We start from the raw sequence: 27,346 nt of genomic DNA, 5'->3' as shown, positions 1-27,346 counted from the left end.
ATAAATATAATATCATAGTAAAGTTATTAAAATAATTGACAAAAAGATAATCTATCAAATATAATTTAAAAATAAATGTTTTGTAATATGAAATATCAAGTCAATACTACTACTAAATGAAACTAAAAATATAACATAAGTTCTAAATTCAAAATAAAAATTTAACAAAATACTCTTATTTCAAATTTCAACATAACGTGCATAAATATAATTTAAAAGGAAAAACGTATGTTTATAACTTTATTCAAAATTGAATTCAACTTTAATTTAAAAATTAGAATACTAATAAAATTACGTAATGAAAATAAATAAATATAGAATAAATAAATAAAAAAGATAATATGAAAAATTACATGGAATCACATGAAGTAAATGTTGAGAATGAGAAGGAAATGAAAAATAAATTATTATAAAATAAAATATATAATTTTAAAAAATATTAGAATAATAAAAATAAAAAGAATTTAAAATAATAGAAAGAAAAAAATAAATTAAAACAAAAAAATAAAATTAAACTAAAAAAAGAAATTCAAAAATATTTAACTTGTAATTACACCAATTACCCCAAATGTTGCTTTCCTAAACATACACCAAGTTTCCCTTAATTTTATGCTGTCACACTTATTAAGGCCGCTTCGTTCAAACTACGGTACCAAAACAATCGACGAAAATCAATTGCTGTCACCAAAATTACACTCAATCCATTGGGTACGATGCAGACTGAAGCCAGGGTAGGAGTAGTGATGGATGGAGGAGGAAGCGCCGGCGGTGGAGGATGTGGTCGCGGAACAGTCGTTGTGGACGGCGGACCATCTCCAAAATTGATTACTCAGCACCGTCAGCAGTCTCAGATCGGAACGGTTCCTCAGCTTCTCGCCGGTGGTGTCGCCGGTGCCATCAGCAAGACATGCACTGCGCCTCTAGCTCGCCTCACTATTCTCTTTCAGGTTTGAATTTTTATATGATGTTCTCCTGAGATTCGAGGTTGATTATGGTTTATGCAGAAGAAATCGATAAATCTATCATCTTTTATCCTTTATTTGTGATTTGTATGAATTCATTCGGAAATAATGGAGTCCTACGTTACGTGGACTCACGTAGAGAAACCTATAGAAGCTTATACCCATTTTCCTCGATATCTTTGGCCGGTACAGCTGCAAGGAATGCACACGGATGCTGCTAGCTTAAAAAAGGCCAGTATATGGCAAGAGGCTTCACGTATTGTACGTGAAGAAGGATTTAGGGCATTTTGGAAGGGTAATTTGGTCACAATTGCTCATCGGCTTCCATATTCCTCTATCAGCTTTTATGCATTTGAACGCTACACGAATGTTGGTACAAACGTTCTGAGAATTCTATATTTCAAAATATCACTGCCAGTAATTTCCGTAACTCGTTTGTCTAAAATGTTTGGTTTTTCTTCATTTTATATGCAACAGGTGTTGCAGTTGATTTTGGGAGTTGAAAGCCAAGGAGAGAATATAACTGCAGACCTATGTATACGACTTGTAGGTGGTGGTTTGGCTGGAATAACTGCTGCTTCTGTTACATACCCACTGGATCTTGTTAGGACACATCTTTCAGCTCAGGTGAGTGGAATTCTAATGGCGTTTTAATTTAATTCATGGAAATTTGATTTGGATTCGGTAACAATTTTGGATTTGGAACCATCTTTTGTTTGCCAATTAATGTATTTCCACATTGGAAAATAATAATTTAAAAAACTACTTTTAATTGGTGTACGAGGAAAAAGTTTTGGTTTCTGAAACTGAAATAGTTACTATATGAAAACATGAATCAAATATTTCAGTTTTGAAAACAATCCTGGCTAATAGTCTATATTATTATTTCATATCTTCATGTAGTTTTCTCTTTTTCATCATGTCCTAATTTGCCTTCATCAAAGTGATTTGTCTAATTACTCATAGGAGTAGCATGTTGGACGTGAATATTTTTCTCCTATTTCTTTTTATGAAGCTGTTAATTTGTATTCTTCAACATCAAGGGCTGTGATGGCGTCCTCCAAAAAGTATACAGTACCGAGAATAAAAGATACTTACATAGATCCTATAAAAGCTACTAGTTGGATTTCCTGTTCTATATTCTGTTCTTTACACCAAAAACCTAGTGAAGTAATAACTTTCCTCTTAATCTATTGTATAGTGCATTATTTTCCTTCAAAGATCCTCTGGTTCCTCTCCTTCCAAATGTTCGACTAGATGCAAGCTAGGACTGTCCTCCACCATCTTTTCTCTCTCTTGCTTCCTTTTCTCTTGATCAAACAGAGTTAAGCAAATTTGCAGTATGTTAAGGCATGATCTAGTAGACTCCAACAATCAATTTTTCTCCGATTTCTTTTTGGCTAAATGCCTAAGAGCCCCCCTAAACTTGTCAAATATTTTCATTTGCACACTTAAACTAAGACTAGTACCTATTGAACACCTACACCACTCAAGATTTATACCTAGTAGACACTTTTCATTTACATGGCACATTGTGTGTTCTACAATAATGCTGAGCACATGAAGTTCTTTTTTTTTAATAAAAAGGAAAAAACTCTCCTTCCACCTCTCTTCTGCCACCACCTCCTCACAACTCCATCCACCACCGAAAACAGTACACAATCACTTCATTTCCTCTTTTCCATTTCAAAGATTCAGTACTTATGGGGTGATGTATCACAATTTGGTATAACATGATTTAGAATACTTCAAGGATCATCAACGACCCTATTAATATCTCAAGAATTTGCTAATGGAAGTTAAATGTCAAGCTAAATATCTTAGGGTCAAAAGATTGTCGAAGATGCACAAGAATTCTCCAATGTCATTGTTAATAGTTTCTCTACATCGCGAATGATTTGTATAGTCCCTGAATTTCCCATGTTTTCACCAATGGTGGCAACTATTTGACCATTTTTTGATGTGCACTACCCCATTTTGTCCACTAACAAGAGTGGAATATCCCAAGGATATTGGACTTTTTGCAACTGGAGTTCTACTCTAAGTGCAGTGGCGGTTCTTGATGGTTCTTGGCTTGCGATTGAGGTCATTGTTGTTCCCGTGTCCCTAGCAAATATCGACCGAACAATTGAGATAGAGTTGTTACTAGAAGCCTTTTTCAGATTCAAGGGGTGTGCACTATAGGTCATGGGTTCGAGTCGTGGAAACAACCAGTAATGCTTGCATTAGGGTATGCTTTGTACATCACATTCCTTGGGGTGTGGCCCTTCCCCGAACTTTGCTAACATGGATGCATTGTGCATTGGGCTGTCCTGTGTGTTCTTCATATTCAATTGGCGCTACCACCTTTTTCCTTTTTAGTTTTGTTCATCAACCCACTGCGATTCTAACTTCTTGTCCGCCATTTTCTACTTTTTATTCTTCAGATTCAGTTGTCATCACCATCACCACCTCCTTCTTTTAATTCTCCAAATTTGGCTGTCGCCACCACGTCCTTTTTATTTGTTGTATTTTTTGGGTCAGGTTTTGACCATTTTATTTTTAATTTCTTATGTATCTCTTTTTTTATGATTTGTATTTATTTTAATTGGCTTGGTTTGCCACTTCAAAAGAGAGTGAAACTCACACACTAGTTCTGGTTTGAACTTTTAAAATTTGTTTAGTATGACGTGTTCTATAGGTATTAGTCCTGGTTCAAGTGTCAAACATCCGACAAGTTTAGGGCCCCCTCTATGTATTTAGCCTTTTTTTGCATTTTCTAATTCGTAGAAATTTTTACTTGGCTTTCCGCCTTACTATAGCAATAGTTCAAAACTCTGAGGAGTATCATTCTGCCCCTCTACCCTCCTCCCAACCAAAATACGAGGTCTTGTCCGTGGTTTGGGTTCGAACAAGTGATGTACGTCTAACCCATACATCATGTGTTGTATACTTACCATTGAACCAAAGTCTTGGGTGCTAATCATATGGATGTGTGAACATTTTTTCAATCTGATTATTTTGATTATGTTCCATCAATACCATAATTTTTTTGATCATTCCCCAAATGACAGGGGGAAGGTATTGGGAATGGAATATGGGATAGGACAAGTGTCATGAATGGAATGTAGCAATTTTTCCTTGAACTTCAATAGTTAGTATTATCAATGAAGAAAAGCGCATAAAAGATAAGTGCTAAGGTCTGCTAAAACTTTAAGCACTAACAAAGAGCGAGTTTAAATGAAGAAAGAATTTTAAAAATTTGTATCATTCATTCTTCTCTAGGTCGTTGGAAATTTATCACATAAAAAATGCTCTCAGGCACATTCTCCAAAACACTCTCTTTCCTATTGCAAGGGGAGGGGGCTTCACTCTCCCCGGTAGGTTTCTAAATGAGTTTCCAACCTTCTTTTCTCATCTAACTCGAGTTATCTCTTTCAATGCGGGATTCAAGTCGTTAGATATTACACAATGGAATTCTGAGAATGCAGAGTAGAATAAATGGGTAGAAAGAAGCCGTAAGATGATGTGGAGATGCTCCATGAGCCGCATAATTATGGAGTGGATCTGTGCCATTCTAAGAGAAACTTCCGACGACCATAAGAAGATCATAAGGTGGAAAAATGCAAAGAAAAGAGCTGAGCATTTTTGCACAAGAAAGTACAATGAACATGGGGGATTTATAAGCATCGTAACTATTAATAATGGGGGAGATCCCAAAGTTAGCCATTAATGCTGGATGGCTAGACATTGCATTTAAGATTGAGAATCTCATTAAATCCCCGAAAAGGATGGAAGTTGTAGTCCCACTGGGAGTTACTGATGCAAACTACCCTGGCGCAAGAGTCGTACGTGATAGTAAATGGTAGTCCAAAAATCTACGAGATGCAGACATCAAAAACAAGGAGGGAAACATTGAAGTTGAGATTCAGATAGTAGCTAGGATACTGGGCTATTGAAGAGGTGTCTGGTAGGGCAATTGGAAGGAAGGAGTAAGGAAAAATCATCCTTGATAGCGATAAGAAGATGGTCGACAATGCTCTAGAAGAAGGCTTTCGGAGTGAACCTTTATGAAATGTATAATGATAAGTTTCTCTTCAAATTCCTCAACAAACTCATGGCTGAGCGAACCTCACAGGGCAATGGAGTTGGAGGAATTATAAGCCTAGAGTGGTGAAACTCAATGGTAGATTGTGTACCTAATAGTACAATGTCTATCAAAACTTGGATCAAAATTGTTAGAATCCTTCTGCATCTATGGTCACAAAAAGTCTTTCAAGAAATTGAAACCCTTATGGGGAATGGGTGACCACAAAAGAAGATACAAAGCTGAAGAACCATATGAAATGGGCTAGAATCTTGGTTTTCAATGACAGAAAGAATATACCAAAAGAAGTGGCGATATCCAGAAATGGTGTTAAGTACTATTTTTCAATCGGGTCGGAAAGTAAAATCAGATTTGAAGTATCGCCAAAAATGGACACAAGAGTTGTCGGAGAAGAAAGGACAGATAAGGACTCAATTACTTTCGTGTTTTTGCGTGCTTTTACTGTTTTGCTCTTTTAGTAGCTTCCTTGCAGCATTTATGTGGTGTTGGGTTCCTGTTATCTAAAGGATAATGGATGGTTCCTACTATTGTGAAGTACAATAATCCCACTTTTCTAAGGATTTGCCAGCAACAGAATACAAGGAAAAGTTCAATTCGAAAGTTGTCACAGTGTTTAAAAGAGGAGCATATGAGAAGCATGTAACCAATTTAAATAAAATTGAAAAATTGCGCAAGTTTCAGAAGCCCAATAAAGAGCCCAAATTTCAAGAAGCGGTGGGCTTGATTTCTCAAGCCAAGACATTTTTAAGGACTTAAATAACAACACTGCTTTGGAATAGAATAGAGATCTCTATCGAAACTCCAGAAGTTCGATATCTCCTAGGAATAGAGCCAACAACCATGTAGATTAGAAATTGATCGATAATTGAGGAGAGGGAGACAACGAACATATCGGGAGAAGTAATAGTAGAAGTTGAGAAGCAATTAAAAGAAACAACCAACATGGAGTTGGAGGACGAAGAGAAGAAAACCAACAATATCGAAAATAGATTAATCGAGGCAAGGGAGAGAAACTCACTTACTACAGTAGGGGAATGGGAGATTTAGGAGGTAAAACCACTGCAAGTCCAACAACAACAATCGATAATATGCAAGGAAAGGAAAACAACATTATGGGTGGAGCAGAATATGATCAAATTGGGCAAAGCTTTGGAAGTAGATTTTCATGGCCATGAAGAAGAAGCTTTGGAACTACTTTTACATGTGGCTATTCTAGGCAAGAAAGTTGAATAAAGATTGAAATTTTTTGTAAGAAGACAAGATTTAGAGGCTCTCAAGAGCTGAAGAGTCTTGTGTATTTTGATGTCAAATTCAAAAACAATGGGAATAGGAGCAAGGGGAGAAGTGAAACAAGCAATAATGGATGAAGTTCAAACTTGTCTCATGGAATGTTAAAGGAGATTGGTTAAGAGTTTAGTAATAGAATGGAATGCAACTATTATTTGTTTGGAAGAAACTAAATTCTTGCAACTAAATTAGAGGGGAATTTATCTGAAGAGATGAAACAAATTTGGGGAGGAATATGGGTTAGATTTGCTTGTTTAGAAGCTAGTGACACTATAGGGGGTATACTATTGTTATAGGACAACAACGTATGGAAGGGAGAAATCTTGAAGTGCTTAATTGTTAACTTGCAAATTTGAGGCATAATTGCAAGAGTTCTCTTGTCATATCACTGGTACTCCCAACTCTTGCATAGAAAGAAGATTACTATGGGAGGAGACGGGGGCAATAAGGGGTCTGATGGAAGGTCGTTGGGTAGTATGTGGGGATTTTAATGTGGCTAGATTCATCTTTGAAAAGAGAAACTGTCTAAGAAGATCAAGGGGTATGAGAGAATTCTATAATGTCATTGAAGACTTGAAGCTAATTGATATACCACTTGAAGACTGCAATTATACTTGGTTCAAATAGGATAACCCTGTAATAGCCTCCAGGATTGAGAGGATCCTGTTTTCAGAAGAATGGGATGACATCTTCAACAATTTAATATAAATGCCACTGTAGAGGCTAAGATCTGATTACTCACCCAATGTCTTACAAGGAAGAGTGGGGAACAAGAACAAAAACTACTTCAAACAACAACAACTACAACAACATACCTAGTGAAATCCCACAAAGTGGGATCTGAAGAGGGTAGAGTGTATGCAGACCTTACCACTACTTTGTAGAAGTAGAGAGGCTGTTTCCGAAAGATCCTTGGCTCAAGTGAATCAAACCTAGGAAGAAGGAAGAAAACAATGGAGCAAGCATAAGAGAGAGAACAACAACAACAAATAAAATGATAAACAAAATGCAATAAGCAACCTATGGAAAAATCTATAAGGGCAAGACCTATGACCTGCACTATACCTCTACACGGTAAGACAACACTCTACCCCTACTTGCCTTCTTCCTATCTAGAATTATCTCCTCGTTGATATGTAGCCGCACCATGTCATGATGAATCACCTCGCTCCACTACTTTTTCGGCCTACCCCTATCCCGCCACGTACCCCCTACATCCAACCTCTCGCACCTCCTCACTGGTGCGTTAGCGCACCTCCTCTACACATGTCCAAATCATCTCAGTCTCGCTTCCCTCATCTTGTCCGCCATCGGAGCCACCCCACCTCTCGAATAACCTCATTCCTAATCTTGTCACTCTTATTATGCCTATACATCCATCTCAACATCCTCATTTCTGCGACATGCATCTTCTGAATATGAGAGTTCTTGACTAGCCAACACTCCACTCCATACAATAAGGATTGTCTAGCCCCCATTCAGTAGAATTTACCTTTAAGTTTAGGTGGTACCTTCTTATCACACAAGACTCCAGAGGTAAGCCTCCATTTCATCCAAGATACCCCAATGCAATATGTGACATCATCGTCGATGTCCCCACTACTCTGGATGACGTACTCGAGATATTTAAAATATTTTCTCTTGGGAATAGTCTGTGAGGCAAGCCTAACTTCTACGGCTGGATCAACCAACGCTACACTGAATTTGCACTCCAAATACTTCGTTTTGGTCCTGCTCAATCTAAATTCTTTGGACTCCAGAGTTTGTCTCCTCACCTCCAATCTATCATTAACTCTATCTCGAGTCTCATAAATCAGTACTATGTCGTCTGCAAATAGCATGCACCATGGAGCTTCATCTTGAATATGCCATGTCAGTTCATCCATCACCCCGACAAATAAAAACGGGCTTAGCACTGATCCTTGATGTAGACCTATCTCTACTAGGAAGGGATCCGATTTCCCCCTCCCCCTTCTAACCCGAGTCTCGGGAACAAAAACTACTTCAAATTTGAAATTTGGTGGCTTGCAAAGAAGGATTCAATGATAGAATGAAGGAAGGAATGAAGGAACTCTTTCAAATTCTCTGGAAAGCCGGATTTCATTCTTGCATCTAAACTTAAAGCTCCAACAATGTTACCAATTCTCAAAAAAATAAGCTTAAAGAAAGGAAACCCGGGAATAAGAAGAAGGAATTTACTCAATAAACTAGCAGAGTTTGATAGAATAATGGAAGAGAAAAGGCTGACAGAAGAGGAGGGAAACAAGTCTGTTGGAGTATGAGGAATTAATTTTTTTTTTGATAAAGATAACATTTTGTATATCAATTATTAGCTTAAAGCTGGTATCAAAAATTTACAACACAGCCTACATCCACATGTTATATCTATCAGAAGCAAAAGATAAAGTAACTGCAGATTCAAAAGCATAATTCTTACAATCCTCCTTGCTTGAGGAACTGCAGATTCTAAACTTGGCTGGAATTGACCTCATGAACAAATCTGCTAATTCATCTTTTGTCTTGCAAGGCTTGTGTGCATCTTCTGTTGGATTAAATGAGAAGCCTTTATCTCCCATTTCAACTTGTAAAATCTCTTGCTTAGTGGAGTCAAAGATTCGATAATATTTGTCCCCAAATAATAATTTAAATCCTTTTTCCATTAACTGACCAACACTCAACAAACTTTTATCAATATCAGGCACATAAAGAAGATCTTCAATTATTTTAGTACCTGAACTTGAATTGATTGCAACAGGCCCTTTTCATTTTGTAGGAATATAGTCACCATTTTCAATTCTGACTTTCTTATTTTCCATAGACAAACACTTTAAAAAGATTTCTGTCATATGTCATATAGTTTGTACAACCACTATCAATCATTCAAAAATTAGATTTTTTGGTTGAAAAGTAGGTTGTCACAAATAAGTGGTCTTCTTCTTCAGTGGTGACTTGGGCAACTGCTTCATCTTTTTGAAATTTACTTTTGCAAATTATAGTTTCATGACCAAGTTGTTGGTAGATTTTGCACTGTGCATCTGATCTCTTTGAACACTTATATGGAGGATGTCCATTTTTGTCACAGTGCTGACAAGGTGGGTAATTTTTCAAGAATTTACCCTTATGGCTGGCTGCTAATGCTTCTTCAACCATGCCATCTTGTCTCAAAATCCTCCTTTGTTCCTGTACGTGCAAAGAATTTAACAATTCTGTCAAGGTAATTTTGAATAGATCTTGTGTGTTTTCCAAAGTAGTTATATATGCTTCATATCTTTCGGGCACTGTTACAAGAATTTTTTCAACAATTCTTGAATCTTTAAATTCAGTGCCTAGCAGTCTTACCTTGTTAACAATACCAAGCAATTTGTCAAAGTATTCCTTGACTGTTTTTGACTCTTTCATTCTCTGCAATTCGAATTCCCTCATTAAATTTAATACATTCATTCCTCGTATTCTTTCATCTCCAGCATATTCTTTCTTCAAATAGTCCCAAATTTCTTTTGGTGATGCGAGAGTCATGATTCTCGTGAACATAGTTGTTGAAACAGCAACAAAAAAAGTTGCTTTTGCCTTGGACTTAATGATTTTCTTTTCCTTGTGACTCTTGATTTGGGCCACGGTGGGATTATTAGGCAGCGAATTAACTTCATAATCCTTTTCCACGACTTCCCAAAGATCAAGAGCCTCCAACTAGGCTTCCATTCTCACAGCCAATAGTTGATAGTTCTCACCATCAAAAATTGGAGACATTCGTGAAAAACTATTTTTGGAATCCATTTTTTCCACTCAAAGGTCCCTCAAGAAAAAAGCTCTAGATACCAATTGTTGGTTTTCCAATAAAGAAATTAAGAAAAATAACAGAGAAAGACTTTGAGAGAAAAATACTGCAATGAGGTCAAAGAGAATTATTTTATTTTGCTTTCTTGTACTCTACATTACATTTATAAGAACAAAAAACAGTAAAAAGATAATGATAAACTAGCCTACAATATCTCTGCAAAATATCTTAATAAACTAATTACTAATAAATAGGAAAAACTTACTAACCAACTATCAACTTGGATTTATTCAAAAAACTAAGCAGTAAAATAAAGTTACTGCAGTTCAAAAGCATAATTCTAACAACTTGGTCTGTTTTCCAACTGGTTTTAGGGTTTAAGCGTATCAGGTGAGCCGTTGACAACACTTTTTGTAACAGATATTTTAACATAGATCAGATGTTAGCCTTAGGAGGCTCTCTTCTTAATTATTCTCTGGTAAATGAGCTGTACATAAATGCAAAAATGTTAAAAGCTGCACACAAATTATCATCTCCCGGTTTGGTTATTTTACCAAATAGCTCGGGTTGCTCTATCCCATAAGCGATGTCCTGTACTTTATTCTTTTGGTTGAAAGCTTGGAAGTTGCTATTATCCTAACTTTTGGTGAGATCAAATGCTTCGATTACTAGAATAAGAAAGCATTAATCTAGAGCACACACATGATGCCAGAGTTGTTGGAAAGTCAAATATTCTCGTGTCTGTTTCTCTTATTTATTTCTGTCTAATTGGTTCCTTTTTTGAGACATTAGATCTTTTTCATAGGTACTTATTTTGAGTTTTGCAGATGAATGTAATATATTACAGAGGCATATGGCATGCATTACAAACCATCAGTAGGGAAGAAGGGATAGCCGGCCTTTATAAAGGAATGGGTGCTACTCTATTGGTATCTCTTTCTTTCATTGAGATTCTCTGTGTGCTGAATTGTGCTTTTCCTGTTTTATGCTGAATGAATATCTCAATCTCATGAAGGGGGTTGGCCCAAATCTGGCAATCAGCTTTTCTGTTTATGACACTGTGAGATCGTACTGGCAGTCTCATAGGTAATATTCGATAAGAGTGGTACTCTCTGTTCTCTCCTTTATCATTTTTTTTGGTTGATAATTATCCATGAAATATGCTGTCACTCACCGGTTAGTTCTCAAGTTTGCCCCTTTGTGTATTAACCTCTAGATAGCATTATATTAACACACTTCTTGATATCAGACCAGATGATTCAACTGTCTTGGTCAGCCTTGCTTGTGGAAGTCTTTCAGGTGTTGCGTCATCAACAGGTTAGTAATCTGATGTAACATGAAATGTAGTAGAAGTTTTGAGCTTCCAATTATGCTTTGATTTCCTATACAGGGAAATAGTGATGAAGAAAAGTATTGTCTTAACTATATTTTTTTGAATTTTGTCTAATATCCCCCAGCTTGTTGGCAGGTCACTGCATTCTTTTAGTTTGTTGTTGCCTCAGAATTTTTTGATCCCAACCTCTGGTTACTACATGGAGACATATTAATATTGCCAAAGCTTTCAATTTTTACATGCTTCCTATTCCGTATGTGTTTGGGAAGAAGAAAAGCCCTGCTTATCTTCCTCTGGGCTATTTCTCCTGGCAGTCTCGCACCTTATATGCAACTTTTATCTATATTATATTTCTCTTTGGCACATGTGTTGTGTTAGCTCTCCACATCAAAACAAATGCAATATCTAATCATGATTCTATATGCTCCTCACAAAAATAGATGAAGAAATGGAAAAGCTGACATTGTGGTCAACAAGTTGTTTCTCCAGCTCAAAATTGATGAGGCACTAACTTAGTTCTAGATATACAATATTAGGCCTTACCCTTAACTAGTATACACTTAGGCAGAATTTCAGGTATTTGAAAGTAGATGTTGATGCATGGAGCTGTTTCATGGCTTTTGATGCAGAGAGGCAAGTTAGGGTGCTGGCTTCTCACTAAGTTTCTAACTGGACCGACTCTTAGAGACTGAAACCGAGCACTTTTATCTGGCATTTGAATTTAGTAAGAAAGTTCACCCCTAAAAAAATAATTTGCTTCCTTGTCTTTCTCGACACTAACTTATTGTTTCTGCCTCGAAATGTCAGACATAGTTTTCGTCTCATTCATTAATTGGATAATTTGAATCTCCAAACATGCAGTTGGCTCCACCATGTTGGATATTTGCACTGGAGCCATATGTATTTGCAGTTATCAAGTGTGAGAGGCTTCCTCATTGAGGTATGCTTTTCAACTAGGCTTGAAATGTTATGTTCCAAAAATTAACTGTAGGACCAATCAAGAATTGCCTCTGTTTATGCTGGTCTTTATGTGTCCATATATTTCGCAGAAATCCTCAAAGAGAAGATAAGAGGCAGCAGCGAAATAACATGGATGCACTGGGTAACTAAATGATCACACCAACTAAAATAACAAGTTAACAAAGAGAAAGAAGAAAACATATTATGCATGATTTCAATCCGTTCCCCTCCCATTGCATAGTATCTGTTGGTATAGGATAGGAGGCTTCGTTGTAGCATGCTTTATTATTGTCATCTTACCAGATTAGATGCATCATCCCAGTGTAAAATGCTATTTCTGTCTAAAGAATAGAAACTTGTATATTGACGAATAGAGAGATCAAATTGGGATATAAAAATAGTTGTAGTAGTCCAGTCTGCTTTATGTTATTCCATTGAACAAGCACCCGTGATTTAAAAGAAAAAAGTGCTAAAAAGCCATCCTGAGGTGGTTGGTAAAAAATGAGGAACTAAAACATACTGTAACTGTGGAAGTGCTAGCAGAATAGAAGAAAGGCATAGGAGAAAGATCAAAGTGGGGAGGATGATGAAGCACGAGAAGAAAAGAAATCAGACACAGACAGAATTTGAACAATTACAGGACGAGGGAGAAAGAGAAGAAATTAAAACTCAAAAAGTGATGGAATTTTAAATCATCAAGAAAGAAAACGAGGAACCTTTTTGGAGCAAAGTGAAGGATGTTTAGGACCGACCTATTTTTCTCTCCACCTTTTCTTGTATTGTAGCAGCATACAAAGTCATACTGCCTCTCCATCTGTTTATGCAGATAGTAATCTAGACTCCTTTTATATTTTTCATTGTTTTTCTCAAGTACCACAGAATCCAGACAGAAGCTCGCATCTCATGTCTCTAAAATTTGCGCCACTGTAGCGAGCACTTCTTTTAGAGACACATCTCTCTGCTCTACTGAGGCACCATACCTACACCTCATGGTGGCTCCCCCACTTGATGGCTAACACTAACTGGCACATATTTTGGCTTCTAATTTATTTGGATGTCTAGTGGATGTGCAATCACTTCCATTGTTCCCATTTTGATATTATTGATTGTCGTAAGTGGATCAGTTGCTTTTCCATTTTATTACTTCAACTGGGTCAATGTTTTTAGCTTTTTCATCTTTATGTTCATGGATGCATTTGCAGTAACATTCCCTTTGGACCTTGTGAGGCGCCGAATGCAATTGGAAGGAGCAGGTGGTCGGGCCCATATTTATAAGACTGGTTTGTTTGGTACATTCAGTCATATTATCCAGACAGAGGGCCTACGTGGTTTATATCGCGGAATTTTGCCCGAATATTACAAGGTTGTGCCTAGTATTGGTATTGTCTTTATGACGTACGAGAAAATGAAGCAGCTTCTCTCAGATATTGACTGATACGTTGGCTTGACATACTTGGAGAGTAAACTAACAGGTACAAGGCGCCACAGTATTACATATCAGGAGAATCTGTAATTCTTTTGAAATCTCTAGTTGTATGTAAATTCACACATTCATGATGTATACAGTTAAAAGAAGCCACAGGTTTTTTAACCATGCATTACTTATATGATTCTTTTCGGTGCATTCGATAAAGCCTATGCTCTGAACAGAAATAACAAGATAAGTGAATTGAGCATGAAAGTCTGGTGCAGATGGTTGGCAACGTCACGGAAAAGCTTAAGATCTTTGTATTTCAATGCTATGAAACTTAGTGATTATATAGCTTGAGTATATATGTAGTGATCCTCTTGGAAGGATGCCACATACAAAACAAAGCCAATCTTATACTTACAAAGTTTAAAAGAGCTTGATTTAAAACATATTCATTATAATTAGGAATTTTTATAAAGCACACTCTTAGAGATGCTAATTACTCAATGAAACGATATTTTCCATTGTAGACACATAATTCTTGATTGAACTTGAAATTTTACACCATTTTTAATGTTTAAATATTTTTTTTATATCTAAATTAGATATTTTAATTTTATCTTATTTTAGTAAGTTAAGTTAAAAAGATTTAAAAACTACGAAAAGTAGTGTCACATTTTAGTTTACATTTTATTTTTCTATTTCAAAAGAAAAGAAAATTTACAAAAACATATATGTTTTCTTTTAATTTATGCTTAACAAATAAGTTAGTTATTTTAATGTTTTTGTTAGTTATATTTTATTTTAGACTAGCCATTTAACTTTTTCAGTATATTTTATTAGTATGAAAGGATTTAGTTAATATTTCTATTATTATAGTTTTTTATTTTATTTTTTATCTTTCAAAATAAATTCTAAAACCACTAATTCCAACAACCCTTCCTTTTCCCTTATTTCACTAACCATTACCTCACCACTCTTCACTAGCCCCACTACTTCAAAGCTCATTCCCTACTTCTAACAAAAAGAAGGCTCAAAAATAAAAATTCTGACAAAAACTCTCACAAAAACACCCATAAAACAGTACATAAAAAACAAGAACAACAAAAATCGAAAAACAACAAAAGAGAGAAAAAACAAAAACAAAAAAAAAGGCAGAGATCGAGGTTTGCTTTCGTGGTTCCGAGTTCGTGTTCCTATTGTAGTCTTCTTTGTGAATTAATCTTCACAAAAGGTAACACCTAGATTTTTTTTGTATATTTTAATGTCACACTTCTATGATATTTTATTTCAATGTTATAAAGTTTCTCAAATTTTGTATGTATTACTCATTCATATTGAATATTGGGTAAATACCTTGGTAAACTACTTGATTTATTTTTCGGTGAAATTCATTGCCCGACGATCTCTTTCTCCGGCGAAATCCTCAGCAATCTCTTTCTTCGGTGACATCGACCTGCATGGCGGCGGAGGAGGCTGCTGCTGCTGCAACCCATTCACCTGTTGTTGCAGCTGTATCTTCAACTACATCTGGACTTGCATCCTCCAAATCCTCTGTACTCTGTTAGTCATCATCGCCGTCGTCGGATCCACCCTCGGTTCTAGCTTGCTGGGTTTGAGGTTGTTGACTGTGCAACTTTGATTTTGAATGCACCTTACCTGTTCGATAAATTATCTAGGAGGAAAATAAGCTTGTTGGTAAGCCGACGTGAACGATAACTCTAAAGTGAATAGTGTTTTCCGGCGGCAACCAAGTTCATTTCAACTGGAGTTGGTACCTCCAGTTTCCATATTTTCTCATATCTATTCTTTGTTCATACACTTGTAGTTACATTTTGCTGACTTTAGATCTTTGAATAATTTATTAGTTCATACACGTTTTCGTGGCTTTGGGTAGTGATGATAGACTAGGGTCATGTTCTCGCTCAGGGACGGGGATAGGTACGAGGGTAAGGAGGGGTAAGTGGGTTAAATGAGCGTCTAGACTAAGAGTAGGTTCTTGGAACATTGGGACGTTAACGGGAAAATCCATAGAGCTAGCTAAGCTTCTAAAGAAGAGAAAGATTAATATAGCTTGTATCCATGAGACCAAATAGGTTGGTTCTAAAGCTAAGGAGGTAGACGGGTATAAGCTTTGGTTCTCTGGTAGATCGAAGTATAGGAATGGGGTAGGCATTTTAGTAGACAGTGATTTAATGGATCATATGGTGGAGGTTAGGAGAGTCACTGATAGGATAATGTCTATTAAGGTGATCGTTGAAGAGATCACGTTGAACATTATTAATGTTTATGTGCCGCAAGCGGGTTTAGGCGAGGAGGATAAGAGGCGATTTTAGGAGGATTTGGACGAGTTAGTGGGAGGCATACTGCCTACTAAGAAGCTTTTTGTGGGAGGGGATTTCAATGGGCATATCGGGTCTATTTCGGGAGGGTATGATGATGTGCATAGAGGCTTTGGCTTCGGGGACAGAAATGGAGAAGGAGTTTCACTTTTGGATTTCGCAAGAGCTTTTGGGTTGGTGATAGCCAATTCGAGTTTCCCAAAGAAGGAGGACCACTTGGTAACCTTTCATTGTTCGGTTGCTAAGACTCAGATAGATTTTCTACTCCTTAGGAAGGATGATAAAGGTCTGTGCAAAGACTGTAAGGTTATTCTGATAGATAACCTTACAACCCGATATAAACTCTTGGTGATGGATTTAGAGATCAAGATGACAAGGAAGAAGAGAGTCGGGGATGACCGACCTAAGATCAGATGGGAGAGCTTGACCACAGCTAGTGTCCTGGAGATGAGAGAGAAATTAAAGGATATGGGGGCCTGGGATAGTAGTGGGGATGCAAATAGTATGTGGGATAGGACGGCTAGTTGTATTAGGGTTGTAGCAAGGGAAGTGTTGGGAGTCTCGACAGGTAGTCATAGTCGGCATCGAGGGGACTGGTGGTGGAATGGAGAAGTGCAAGGGAAGGTGAAGCAAAGAAGATGGCGTATGCGAAGTTGATAGACAGAAAGGATGAGGTGGAGAAATGGACGAATAGGGAACTTTATAAGATAGCGAGGAAGGAGGCGAAGTCGGCGGTTTTGATGGTAAAAATGGCATGTTTGGAATGCCTTTATGCTGAATTGGAAGAGAAAGGCGGGGATAGGAAATTGTTCAGGTTATCCAGGGCGCGAGAGAGAAGGTCTCATGATGTGGATCAAGTGAAGTGCATTAAGGACGAGCATAAAAAAATATTGGTAGAAAACACCCTCATTTAACAGAGATGACAGTCATACTTCCATAAACTCTTGAATGAAGAAGGGGAAAAAGAGATTGTGTTGGGAGATTTGGAACTTACAGGAGGCATCACAATTTTGGGGGTTAAAGGAATATTACGATCGAGGAGGTTAAGGGTGTTGTTCGTAGGATGCGATGGGAAAGAGCGATCGGACATGACGAGATTCCTGAGGAGTTTTGGAAGAGCACGAGCTTAATAGGTTTGGAGTGGCTGAATAGGTTATCTTTAAGACGACAATGATGACCGAAGAATGGAGTTCGAGCGTAATGATCCCCCTATACAAAAACAAGGGTGATATCCAAAGCTGTAACAACTATAGATGTATCAAGCTTCTAAGACATACTATGAAAGTGTGGGAAAGAGTGGTGGAGATGAGGGTGAGGAGAGGCGTGTCTATTTCAAAGAACCAGTTCAAATTTATGTCGGGGTGCTCAAATACAGAAGCCATCCATCTTATGAGGAGACTGGTGGAGCAGTATAGGGAGAGGAAGAGGGACTTGCATATGGTATTCATTGACCTAGAAAAGGCTTATGATAAAGCTCCATGAGAGGTACTATGGAGATGCCTGGAGGCTAAAGGTGTACCTTTGCCGTACATTAGGGTGATCAAGGACATGTATGAAGGTTCCAAAACTAGGGTAAGGACAGTAGGAGGGGACTCAGAGCACTTTCCAATTGTGATGGGGTTGCATCAAGAATCAGCTCTCAGTCCATTTTTATTTGCCTTAGTGATGGATGGTTTGACGCGATAAATTCAAGGTGAGGTACCATGGTGTATGCTTTTTGCGGATGACATAGTCCTGATTGATGAGATTCGTAGTGGAGTCAATGATAAGCTGGAGGATTAGAGACATAACTTAGAGTCTAAAGGATTTAAGCTGAGTAGGACTAAGACAGAGTACTTAGAGTGCAAGTTCAGTGAGACACCTTAGGAGGTTGGCACGGAAGTTAGGCTTGGTGACCAGGCCATCCAAAATAAAAGTAGTTTCAAGTACCTTGGGTCTATCATGAAAGACAGCGGGGAGATTGACGATGATGTCACACACCGTATTAGGGCAAAGTGGGTGAAATAAAGGCTCGCTTCTGGTGTGCTATATGACAAGAAGGTGCCACTACAACATAAGGTCAAGTTTTACAAAGTGGTGGTTAGATCGGCTATATTATATGGGGTGGAGTGTTGGCCAGTTAAGGTCTCTCACGTTCAAAAGATGAAAGTTGTCGAGATGAGAATGTTGAGATGGATGTGTGGGCATACCAGAGACAAGATTAGAAACGAGGCTATTCGGAACAAGGTAGGAGTAGCCTCAGTAGAAGATAAGATGCGGGAAATGCGACCGAGATGGTTTGGGCATGTGAAGAGGAGAGACAAAGATGCCCCAGTGCGGAAGTGTGAGAGGTTGACCATGGATGGTTTCAGAAGAGGTAGGGGTATGCCGAAGAAATATTGGGGAGAGGTGATTAGACAGGACATGGTGCATCTACAGCTTACCGAGGACATGACCGTAGATAGGAGGGTGTGGAGGATTCACATTAGGGTAGTAGGCTAGTACATAGTCTCGGTATTCTCCCTTATTAGTAGGCGCATTAGTGCACTATAATTTCTTGTGCTCTGATTTCTGTTATTATCTATTACTTTCTGTACTTTGATTACTCTATTTTATCTATTTTGCTCTCGTTATTTGCTTTTCCATATCGTTTTGAACTTTTTAGCCTTATTTAACCTCTTTTTATGCTTTTATTGAGCCAAGAGTTTTTTAAAAACAGCCGTCCTACCTTGGTAGGAGTAAGGTCTGCGTATACTTTACCCTCATAAGACCCCAAGTTGTGGAATTTCACTGGATTGTTGTTGTATTCATTCATATTGTTAATAGCATAATAGAAAGTATGTTGAAATTTTTTGATTTCGTTAAATTTAGAGTAAAATTGATGTATTATGTGGTCATTATTTTACATGAAAAATATTTATATGCGAACATTGGTTTTATTTAACAGTTTTTATTTTTTTAGTTGAATTTTTAATCCAAAAATAAAAATATAGTTGTTATGCTTATATGGAAAGTCACCGTTAGTCTATTGTAGGAACATTTTGTAGTTCAAGAAATTTGAAGAGTGAGTCATTAAAGTTCGGTAACTTTATTATTGGTGAAATAGATTAAACTTTAGGATATGAAGATTTTAGTAAAAACATGGAGGTGAAGGATCTAATTTTTCCAACATAAAGTAATTATATTAGTTAGTGTAAAATAATATTTAATCTTGCATAGTAAAAATAATATTTGGTATAGATTTGTTTGTCTTGAGTAAAATTCAAATATTTTGTTTTAATGGGTTTGCACCTAATAATATTTTTTGGAGGGATAATTAAATATTCTTGTTTATTTTGTAAGATTAACATATGAAGTTCTGTCTATTTATTTGTTTTGATAGATAGTGAGGACCGAGGAGAGCGAGAGTGGTGCAATTTTTGTTTTAAATCCATTGTAAAGTAAAAACATTTTACTCCGGAAGAATGGTTTAGGATTTTTAGTTCAAAGAAAATTATTAAGATGTTTATATGTGTTAATAAATAATTCGTGGTAAGGTTGGAAAGCACTGCTACCAACACACCACACACTAATAAAATAAGACAAGTTTAAATAAATTTTTGATAAATCAAAGAAGGCGGGTAAATAACATTTTATTCTTAAGTTAATAAATATAATATATTTTAAAATTAGTGTATATAAAACAATAGAGCGATCGTACTAAAATTATGGAACTCGAGGGGTGCCTCATACCTTCCCCTCGGTTAACAGAACTCCTTACCCAGATTTCTAGTTTGCAGAACATAAAATAAAGAGTCATTTTTTTTGATTAGGGATTTAACCTTGTGACTTGGCAGACCAAAACTCAATTCCAAGTGACGACTTTAAATAATAAATAATCTCTTTTAAAAATAGTCACTTAAATTGAAAAAACCCATTAAAAAAAGGATGTGACATCTCTGGCGACTCTGCTGGAGAAAAACTAGAATTCGAGCTTGTTAATATTGACTTGTGTATGACTTTTATTAATTTTATTTATTTTTCTAATGTGCTGATTGCCCACTTATTAAGTGTTTTGATATTATTTGAACTATAATATAAACTGGCTTCTATCGCGCACCCATCCGAGTCTTCTGAAAGATACATTTTTGGAGACATAATCTACGTTCCCGAACTTTTCTTTAAGATACCAAAGATGCGATTATGCTGCTGGGAAGGATTTTAAAGTCACATATTTTAGCATGGGAAGGACAAACAATGAGGTCGGAAAGCACTACTACTGGTAGGCTATCCCTTCCCGACTCAAGTGTCCGCTCGAGTAAGCTAGTCTCGACACACATCTTCTTTAGGTCTAAATCTTGTAGAAATGAAACACAAGCATGGTTATCTGTCATGACCCGACCTATGGCCTAGTCGTAACACGACGATCGAAATCTCGAAGGGCTCCAACCAAGCCTCTTGACCTATCATAAGCAATCATAAGGTGAAATATAAAAGCGAAAACATCATAAGGGAGTCTAAAACATGAATAGAAATCTGAAAATGTCTTATGACAACATAGACTCAAACACATGTCCAATGAGATGCCTCTAAACATAAGTATGAGTGGGGGCTAAGATATGTCCTTATCTCACCTTCAATATACAATGTAAACAAAAGTCTTTTGATAAGAAAACAGTAAGAAACTTGAAACTAGTCTTCGGTCAATGAGGACTCACTACGACACCGTCAGATGGAGAACACCTACTAGTTACATAGACGATTAGGATCTTCAACCTCAACCCCTACATTATGAGACAATGTAGGCAAAAAATATGCATTAGTACATTGGAATGTACTAAGTATCAGGGCATGAAATGCAACGTAAATTATGAAATGCTAAGGTCAAGTAAAACACATGATAAGATGGAATACGTAAAGTCATGAGGAAATCATATTGACCAAAGCATTTAAAAACATAAATTCAAAATCATAACATACTTAAGAGATCATACATATGTGGGATAGGAACCATAAACGATAATAAGACCATGCGATCTATAACATGGAATCTGATGATACCCACATCGAGAAGGAGGAGACTACATTGCCATTGTAGACTCCTAATCATGAACATGTGCTATTTGTGGATCCATAGCTAGGCTATAAAGGCAATTTACGGTGACACGTAGTTTATGGGACATGAGGCTTCTACTAAGGCTTTTGGTAGGGCCCCCACCTAAAGTCCACTCGGTGCTAAGTCAAATCCCACGGAATACATACATAACATAAGATCATAATATCATATATCATAGTCATGATCATAGGCTTGAAATCATTGAGTAGCTCATTTTCATAACATACTTGTAATGTGAGAATTGTCCTTTCATCATTACAATCATATTTATATAATTCATATCATTAGGACTTAGGTCACCACATAGGATCCTAAGTCACCTTACTTCATAACTTGCATGAAGTTCATACCTTGAAACATACTTATAATTCATGATCATCATGGACATACATAGTCATAATTCATACTTTGAAAATTCATGACCATAGCTTGAACTTGAAATTAGGGTATGACATGAATGCATGATCAATTGACTTGAAAATCATGAAATTAACTTGAAATATGCATCGTCATAATCTTTATATCAACCCATACATAATTCATATAGATAATATCCTTTAGAAGTATAAATCAAACTACCCATAATTTTCATCATGAACCCTAGAAATCAAAATAGGAGAATTTATGAAAAAACTCTTCAATTTAATTCAATAACCATCAATTTATATCAAAATAGTCTCATGATCATGTTTTAACTCAAAAATTCATGCAATTGGGATGGAGATCACAAAACCCATAAAATACCATATTTTAATTTGATAGAAAACCTTGAGAAATTGATTGTGCTTCATGGATGAAAGGATCCATGAATCAATACCCACATACCTTGAGTGAAAACACCAAGTAATTTGGAAGAACTTGAGAATTTTGATGGAGAAATTGAGTGAATTTGCTTGAAGTATTCAATGGAAACCCTTGAGAGCCTTTCTGTAGAGAGAGAAATATTTGATAGATAAATTATAGAAGAATGAATAGAATTAGAAGTTTAGGTTAATTTATAGAGTTGAATTAGGTGCTAAAAACGTCTAGGTTCATTAACTAATAATTTGGGAAAAGTTTAAAACGCCCCCAAAAAACTTAATTTCGGCCAGAACTGCCTCCCAGGTCCACGACGCGGTCCTGTCGCGGACCACTCGGTCCGAAAACTGTCCCCAGGTCCGCGACGCGATCCTGTCGTAGACCACACTATTTTGTGGATTCTTTGAATTTTTTTTCCATTCTACGGATCCTAAAAATCCACTGAGACTATGTTTCCCAGAGGTTTTGACCCCCATATCGATATTCCGAACTCGAATTTTCTAAAAAGATTAAGGATAATGTGTTACATGAGAGGCCTATTTCCAAGACATTCTTAAGGTATTTTATGGGCGTTTTGAGGGAGGTTACAATATCCTTATAGACTCCGCTTGTTTGCATCATTTATATTTGACTTAGTAGAACTCGACACTAGAGTTGGGCCCATCTAGAACAAATATCCATTTTTTATTTGATCACTTAGATCATTGTATATGCTATCTGAAAATACATTTATTTGGATGATCTTTGTATGTTGACCAATTTTAGGGTGATTATTGAAATGAGAAAAAGAGTTATCTTTCAATTTATACAAAAAAGAGTTGAAGAAAACACAAAAAATATTTCTTGTTTTCGTTCTTATAAATTTCTTAAAAATGAATAGTTTTATTTTTATTTTAAAAAAATCACAAAAATATTTATTTTAAGTTTCTTTTGGACAACTCTTAAAAAGAAAACTCAAAAGATTTTACTTTCATAATACTTTCAAAATTTGCCTTTGTCAAGTTAAGTTTCATTATCACAAGTTTTTCTTAATTGTCCAATCCTAACGAACTATGCACATCTGATTCTCACCTCGACGAGATACGTAGGCAACTCTTCTTGGATTTGTGATCGTTATTCAAGAAAAAAAAGTCATTATTCCATATTAATAATGTTAACAAAAAAAAGTTTTATTTCTTGTTCATAAAAAATAAAGAAAATATTTATTTCTTGTAACAAAAAAATGAAGTTTGGTTATGATCTTTGTACGCACACCTGATTCTCACATCGTTGAAATACGTAGGTAGCCTTTCTTGGGTTCGGTGGTCCTTATTAAAGAAAAATTCAAAAAAAGAGAAGAATTTGTTTCCATATTCACACAAAAAAATATATTTCCTTATTCAAAAAAGCTACAAAGAAAAAAATTATTATTTCATATTCAATAAAAAAATATTTTGTTTATGATCTTTGACGAACTACGCATACCTGATTCTCACATTGTTGAGATACATAGACAATCCTCCTTGGATTCGGTGATCCTTATTCAATAAAATTCAAACAAAAAAGAGGTATTTTTTTTCATATTAAAAAAATAAATATATTTTCTTGTTCAAAAAAGCTAAAAAAGTGTTATTCATATTCAACAAGAAAATAAAAAGTTTGTTCAAAAGCTTCACAAACTACGCACACCTGATTCTCACTTCGATGAGATACGTAGGCAACTCTCCTCGGGTTCGGTGATCCTTATTTAAAATTTTAGTTTTGATCTTTATTCAAAATTTCAAAAAAAAAAGTTTTCATCTTTATTCAAGAAATTGAAAAGAGAAGGAGAAGTGTTTTTCCTCATTTAAAATTTCAATATTTATTCTTACTACACATATTAGGCATTGTGAATTACGAACACCTAATTTTCGTCACCTCGGTGAGATACTTAGGCAACTTTTTATGGGTCTAATATTCCTTAAGAATCATTATTAAAAATAAAGTCTCTTGACATGGTTGATACCAACATACTTCGGAGTGTGAATGAGAAAAAGAAAAGTGTTAAACTAATTAACATGATAAAGTGGGTCAACTTTGTTGCGACCATATAAATTCTTTGAGTACCGCTTAGTTATACTTATGTAACATGTGAGAAATTCTCTTGCTTAAATTTAAGACAAACAAATTCGATATCATTATTTTATGTGCATTGTGTGGTGAACTTTAGATATAAAATTCAATGGCATGGCTTGTTGATCTAAAACTTGGCCCAAATATTTGTTGAGGCAAAATTTTGAGCGACATTTAATTTGGGAAAGGATTGTAGGCTTTCTTTGATCCAATTGTGTCTTTTAAGCATATCGACTGCCACATGATACCTAGTGTTTCCCTTTTTGAGCCTAAAATATTTTTATTTCAATAACCACAACTTAGCCTATATCTTTTTGAGTGCACAAACACACTATTTCTAATTTTTTCCATCTCCCTAAGCGCACTGAAAAAGATTTGAGTTGGATGACAAAGTGAAAAGATGAAAATTATGAAGAAAAAAGAAGACGAAAAAGTTATGAAAACAAACTCCAACAAAAGGAGGAAAACTCAAAAAAAGAGAGGAGAAAGTCAAGGGAAAAGGAAAAGAAGGAACCAAGAAAACAAAGAACAAGTTCGGAAATGAAAACATAAATTGAGAGCATAATGCAATGCTTAGGAAGGAACTAGTCACTTTATCCAAAACGGATATCCTACCCATTCCAAACCTACATTATGAGCCGATAACAAGTCCAACTTGATTCCATATTTGGTGTTCTCAGATTAGTGGATACTTACATGAGGGACAAGCATATGGTATCTCAATTTTATGCATTGAACATCTTTCTGAGTGTGAGTGACTTTCAAAATATCCTACGATCTAATTTCTTCTATTATGTGTGAAGTAGGACTTAAGTTTCGGTAAGGGCATTTGAAATATGAGGATACAAATAATTCATACCCCTTAATTGATGCAAGATGAATAGATCTTGTCAAAGCTTAAGTTTGTTTGAGGTACCATTTGAAACTATAGGGATTAATTCAAGGTTGACCTCATATTTGTCTGGAAGTAGTTGAAGGTGATTCATAAGGATAATTGTAAGACCCCAAAAGTTGAAAAGTCAAAACGGAGGAAAGAAACTTGGAAAATGGACTGTTTCAGAGTCTACGACTCAACCTACAAGTCATAGGAACTCCTACGAGTCATAGGAGGGACTTGTAGGGTTGAGGCTGAGGGTTGGAAATCTGATTAAGTGTAGAATTTGGTCTACGAGTTTATCTATGACCCGTCTAAGTTTTTAGGACTCGTAGAAGGGAGTCGTAAGATTAGTGCCTGAGTCTGCACATGACAAAGTTTCAGAACATTGTGAACGACTCGATAGGATGAGTCATGGAAGGGATAACGACTCGTAAAGATGAGTCGTAGGAAAAAACTTCAGAAGCCCTAAAATCTCTGGGTTTTAAGGACCTACAGGACGAGTCATTTCTACAACTCGTTGAACAGTGTACGACTTGTAGGTTCATTCGACCAGGATTAATGAGGGATAGTTTGGTATTTTTTATATATTTTATTAATGTATGTGGAAATTTATAATTCTAGGTTCCTAATGTTAACTATACTAAATACTCCTAAACCTATTATGTTTCCCTCATTAACCCAAACATTACAAGATTTCTCTCCTAAGGTTCCTTCAAGAGATCTTCTTCATCAAGGTTTTGGTTAGGGTTTTTTCAAGATCAAGTCTCCTTCTCTCAATTCCAAGATTAAATTCACCAAGGCATGTGGGTCTTCATCCATGGGTACCTTTCACCCATGGAATCCCAAAGTTTTCTTTCCAATTTTTTTATGATTCTATAATTCAAAATCCCTAATTTTATGATTTATGCATTGTGTCTTTTTATTCATGGTATTTCTTAATTATTGATTAAATTATGTATCTAATTGATATTATTTTTGTGAATTATGTATGGGTTGATAAGTGGTATAGTCATGCATGTTTTCAATCCAATTTCATGGTTTTTAATTAAATTGTTTATACATTGAAGTTTCTATCCTAATTTCAAGTATAAGCTATGGTTAAGGATCTCAATTATGATCAAGATATGAATTTTATGCAAGTTATAAAAGAGGTGACTTAGGATCTTTAATTGGTGACCTAGGAACCTAATGACATGTATTATGCAAGTATGATTTGTAATATTGAAAGAATTTTACTAAAAATGCAATTATGATATGAAAATGAGCTACTCTATGAGTTTGAAACCTATGAACAAGTATATGAATATATGTTAAGTATAATTACTATGTTATGTATTCCATGAGATTTGACTTAGCACCGAATGAGGTTTGAGGTGAGGGTTCGACTTATGGGGTCTTTATATAAAGTCTCTTATCTCATAACTACATACCACCGTAGGATTTTCCGTTATGGACTATCTAGTGGATCCACATATAGCATATGTTCATGACCATCCTAGCGGGGTAGATTCTACCTTGGCAAGTAGGTTCCCCTTTCTTCCACTGTATGGGGAGACATCGAGATTCCATGTTATAGATTGCATGATCATATTATCGGTTATAGTTTTATCCCACATATGTGTACTTTATTTATGTTATCTTCATGATCTCATCAATATCTCTTAAATACTTTGATCAAACTATGCTTTTCTCATGAATCTACTTATCCTATTTTACATCATGCAAGTTATTTGATCATTGCATCTTATGTCTTATATTGCATGGCATCACCACATACTTAGTACATTCAAACATACTAATGCATACTTTATTGTCTATATTATATCATAATGTAGGGGTCGAAGGTTACATCTATCCTCCAGGTGGCTATTTGAGTTTCTATAGATCGAAGATTGGTGAGTCCTCATCTATCGAGGTGAGTTATGAGTTTACTTCTTTGGAAAGACTTTTGTTATATTGATTTGAGGGTAAGCTAGAGACATGTTGTCACGACCCAACCCCGTGGGACGCAATTGGGGTCCGACCTGGACCCCCATATACGTATTTATCATATGTAACAATCAATATAAGAAATTTACATAAGAACCCCAGTGGGGCATAACATTTTCATATACCTGTAGCCTCTTTCATTTGTATCCTATCATGAAAGGGCGTGCAAGCCGACAAGGCTTTCATAGTACCTTAATATTTACAATATATCATGTAGTCATAACTGAACAAAACTTACACGTATAACCCACACATATGTCTACAGACCTCTAAGAATATTAACAGTACCATATGGCGGGATAGGGCCCCGTCGTACCCTTGAATAAAGAAATATATACATTAGAAGGTCAGCACTAAAAG

At 36.0% G+C, this 27,346-nt stretch overlaps 1 protein-coding gene across 7 annotated transcripts; it reads left to right on the top strand.

Annotated features, from left to right (window-relative positions):
- Positions 1–594: 594 nt before the first annotated feature.
- Positions 595–14,095, top strand: LOC129900408 (uncharacterized). 7 transcript variants are annotated; one of them, XR_008769609.1, is made up of 8 exons: positions 595–947; positions 1,155–1,331; positions 1,440–1,589; positions 10,939–11,040; positions 11,127–11,197; positions 11,361–11,428; positions 12,074–12,168; positions 12,306–12,384. XR_008769609.1 is itself a non-coding variant. In XM_055975377.1 (8 exons), the coding sequence occupies exons 1-7, from the start codon at positions 714–716 to the stop codon at positions 12,365–12,367; spliced, it is 864 nt and encodes a 287-aa protein (XP_055831352.1). In that variant the 5' UTR covers positions 595–713; the 3' UTR covers positions 12,368–12,384; positions 12,948–13,051. The 7 variants fall into 7 exon arrangements, 5 of the variants coding, with proteins under 5 accessions (XP_055831352.1, XP_055831351.1, XP_055831349.1 ...); XR_008769610.1 differs by having other exon boundaries at positions 12,252–12,356; XM_055975377.1 differs by lacking the exon at positions 12,074–12,168 and adding an exon at positions 12,948–13,051.
- Positions 14,096–27,346: the final 13,251 nt, after the last annotated feature.

The sequence above is a fragment of the Solanum dulcamara genome, chromosome 8 (genome assembly GCF_947179165.1).
Source record: "Solanum dulcamara chromosome 8, daSolDulc1.2, whole genome shotgun sequence".
NCBI classification, from domain to species: Eukaryota; Viridiplantae; Streptophyta; class Magnoliopsida; order Solanales; family Solanaceae; genus Solanum; species Solanum dulcamara.
Note: the sequence above shows the minus strand (reverse complement) of the source record. Positions and strands in the feature narration are given on the sequence as shown.